Source organism: Palaemon carinicauda, chromosome 39 (assembly GCF_036898095.1).
Source record: "Palaemon carinicauda isolate YSFRI2023 chromosome 39, ASM3689809v2, whole genome shotgun sequence".
In the NCBI taxonomy this organism is placed as follows: domain Eukaryota; kingdom Metazoa; phylum Arthropoda; class Malacostraca; order Decapoda; family Palaemonidae; genus Palaemon; species Palaemon carinicauda.
The window spans coordinates 23,803,886-23,806,385 of NC_090763.1; the positions used below are offsets into that span (position 1 = coordinate 23,803,886).

Sequence of the window (2,500 nt, forward strand, 5' to 3'; positions counted from 1 at the left end):
GAATAAATAAATAAAAAAAACCCGTGAAAATTAATTGACGAAAAAGTTAACTAAAGGATGTTTCGTGGGTTTGACCTGGTCGAGAGCTTTGGGTCACAGGTTTTTTCAATTGGTTCAACCTCACAATTTGTGTTTGATCTGGGGCAAAATTTTGTTGGAAAATGTTTTGTTTGATCATCTAATTTTTCAAGTTCTTGGAGTTTAAACTTCGGACTGTGTGTGTTTGTGTGTGTGTCTGTTTATTACTGTATGTATGTGATGTATAGTATCTGCTAACAGGCCAATTATTTTGTTGTTTAAATATATTGACTGAAGTCATGCATGTTTATTTTCATTGTAATTTATTTGTAATTATGTATTTGTGGATTCGCAAAGACAAAGATATCCCTCATACAATAAGACTGTATACAGAGTACACAATTTGTTTATCGGATTCTCATCCTGTTTACCTATTCCTTCCCAGCAGATCGAGTGAGTCCAATCAGTCAGTCGCGACCAATGGCGCCAATAGACGTCATCGCAGACGCCAGAGGCATCCCGTAGGAGGAGGCGAAGGAGACAGGAGAGCGTCATTCGACCCGCCGTCTGACTTTCCGATGGCTCCGACGGACACCATGAGTTTGGAGGTGGAGGTTGGTGGGTACGCCCCGGATGCGGTGACTGGACGCGGTTACGGCCGTCAGCCGAACTCGGACGTCTACTCCCCCAGCGCCCCCGCCAGCCTCGACACCATCATCCCTAGCGCCCCAGACACCTGGGAAACGGCTTCGGTCATCCCCCGACCGAGTCTGGCCCGTTCCTCCAGTCATCAACAAAGGAGGCTAAGTCACTCCACTCCCGTAGTCCCGACGTCGGCGTCCCCGGGGGCTTCTGACGCAAATATTCCGTCGAACGGCCTAACGTCCAGTTTGAGCGGCTCCAGAGACGGCAGCAGCAGTAGCTCCTCCAGGGAGGAGACTTCTCCCGTCCCTGCGGAGGAACGAGGAAGGTCGCCGCTCTCTCCTCAAAGGAGAACGCAGGGCAGACAACAAGGCGCCGGTTCCGGAGAGACGCCCCACTCCTTCCAGGAACGCCACGGAAAGGCGGCGCCAACGCCGACGTGGAAACAACTCTACGAACGACAACAACAACAACAATAATAATAACAACAATAATAGCAGGAGTTACTCGACCACGGACACGACGACGGCGGTTCCACGCCTCCGATGAACAGTAGGAACCGAACTGGGAACAGAACACCACGCAGTAATAATGCCAGACAGAGTCCTCGTAGGTCTGGACGTGCAGGTTGGTACCTAGTTCTTTATTTGAACCTCTATTGGTACCAAGATATTTCTGTGGGTTCCGATGTACCTTATAAATTGTAGTTGGTACTCACGACTTGGTGTTTATACCAAAATATTTAAATTATCTTTTGTTGGTAACTCATATATTAATACTACTGCAATACAGTATACCAAAAGAGGAAATCATTTGCAAAAGGATGATCGTAAAAGCAAATATCAATGTGAGAAATTATTATACAGTTATTCTAGATTTATTATAATTTATCATATAATTTTTTTTAAAAGTTGGACTCTGGAAAGATTTTAGGAAATATTGATGGACTTTAAAATATATGATAAATTACTGTTCATGACAGACCACAAACTAAACCAAACTAACATTTTGCAAACGATATGTAAAACACAATACTAGAGATGATCTCGTTTATTATTATTATTATTATTATTATTATTATTATTATTATTATTACTTGCTAAACTACAATCCTAGGGAAATAGCCCAGTGACGAAAGGAAATAAGGAAACTGCATGAAAATGAATTAACAACTCAAATAGAATATTTTGCGAACAGTAACAGCATTAGAATAAGTATTTCACATAAAGGCTATAAAATCTTTAAAAAAACAAGAAGAGAAATAAGATAGAATATTGTCCCCCGAGCGTACCCTTAAGAAAGGGATCTCTACCCCAAGACAGTGAAAAAAAAATCGAAGGCTCGGTTATTTTAGTATATATTCTAATTGTTTACAAAGTAAGTTTTTTTATTTTATGAATAATTCATTCATTTATTCAGTAATAAATCACATTCAATAGTCTTTTTTTTTTTTATTTATTTGGATCTTAAGTCCTTATGTTCCTTCGTCAATTCCTTTCAAAATGTTATTTGGTTACTCTTAACAGGATGTCATATTTCTCTGTCCAAGAGAATCCTAAATTGATGTAATTATATATTCATTTATTCAAAAATGGTTTTTAAGCCGTCTACCATGATCATAAATTTATTTAATAATATATTTGTATAATTATTTTAGAATGTTCAACAGTTCGAAATTTATTTAATTTACACGCATATATATATATATATATATATATATAATCTTTTCAATTGTGATTTTTAATCTGCCCACCATGATCCCAAGTAAATTTAATCGTATTTGATTCATTTAACTATGATTAAAACTGTCCAACAGGATCCTAAATTTATTTAATCACCA

The 2,500-nt window shown here is 38.6% G+C and overlaps 1 protein-coding gene across 1 annotated transcript in view; it reads left to right on the plus strand.

Moving 5' to 3' along the window:
- The window catches only part of bdg (bedraggled), a 259,189-nt gene that overhangs the window by 159,225 nt on the left and 97,464 nt on the right, over window positions 1-2,500 (plus strand). Inside the window, 3 exon segments of the mRNA XM_068362701.1 lie at window positions 467-1,051; window positions 1,053-1,185; window positions 1,188-1,287. Coding sequence (XP_068218802.1) covers window positions 467-1,051; window positions 1,053-1,185; window positions 1,188-1,287 — 818 coding nt within the window.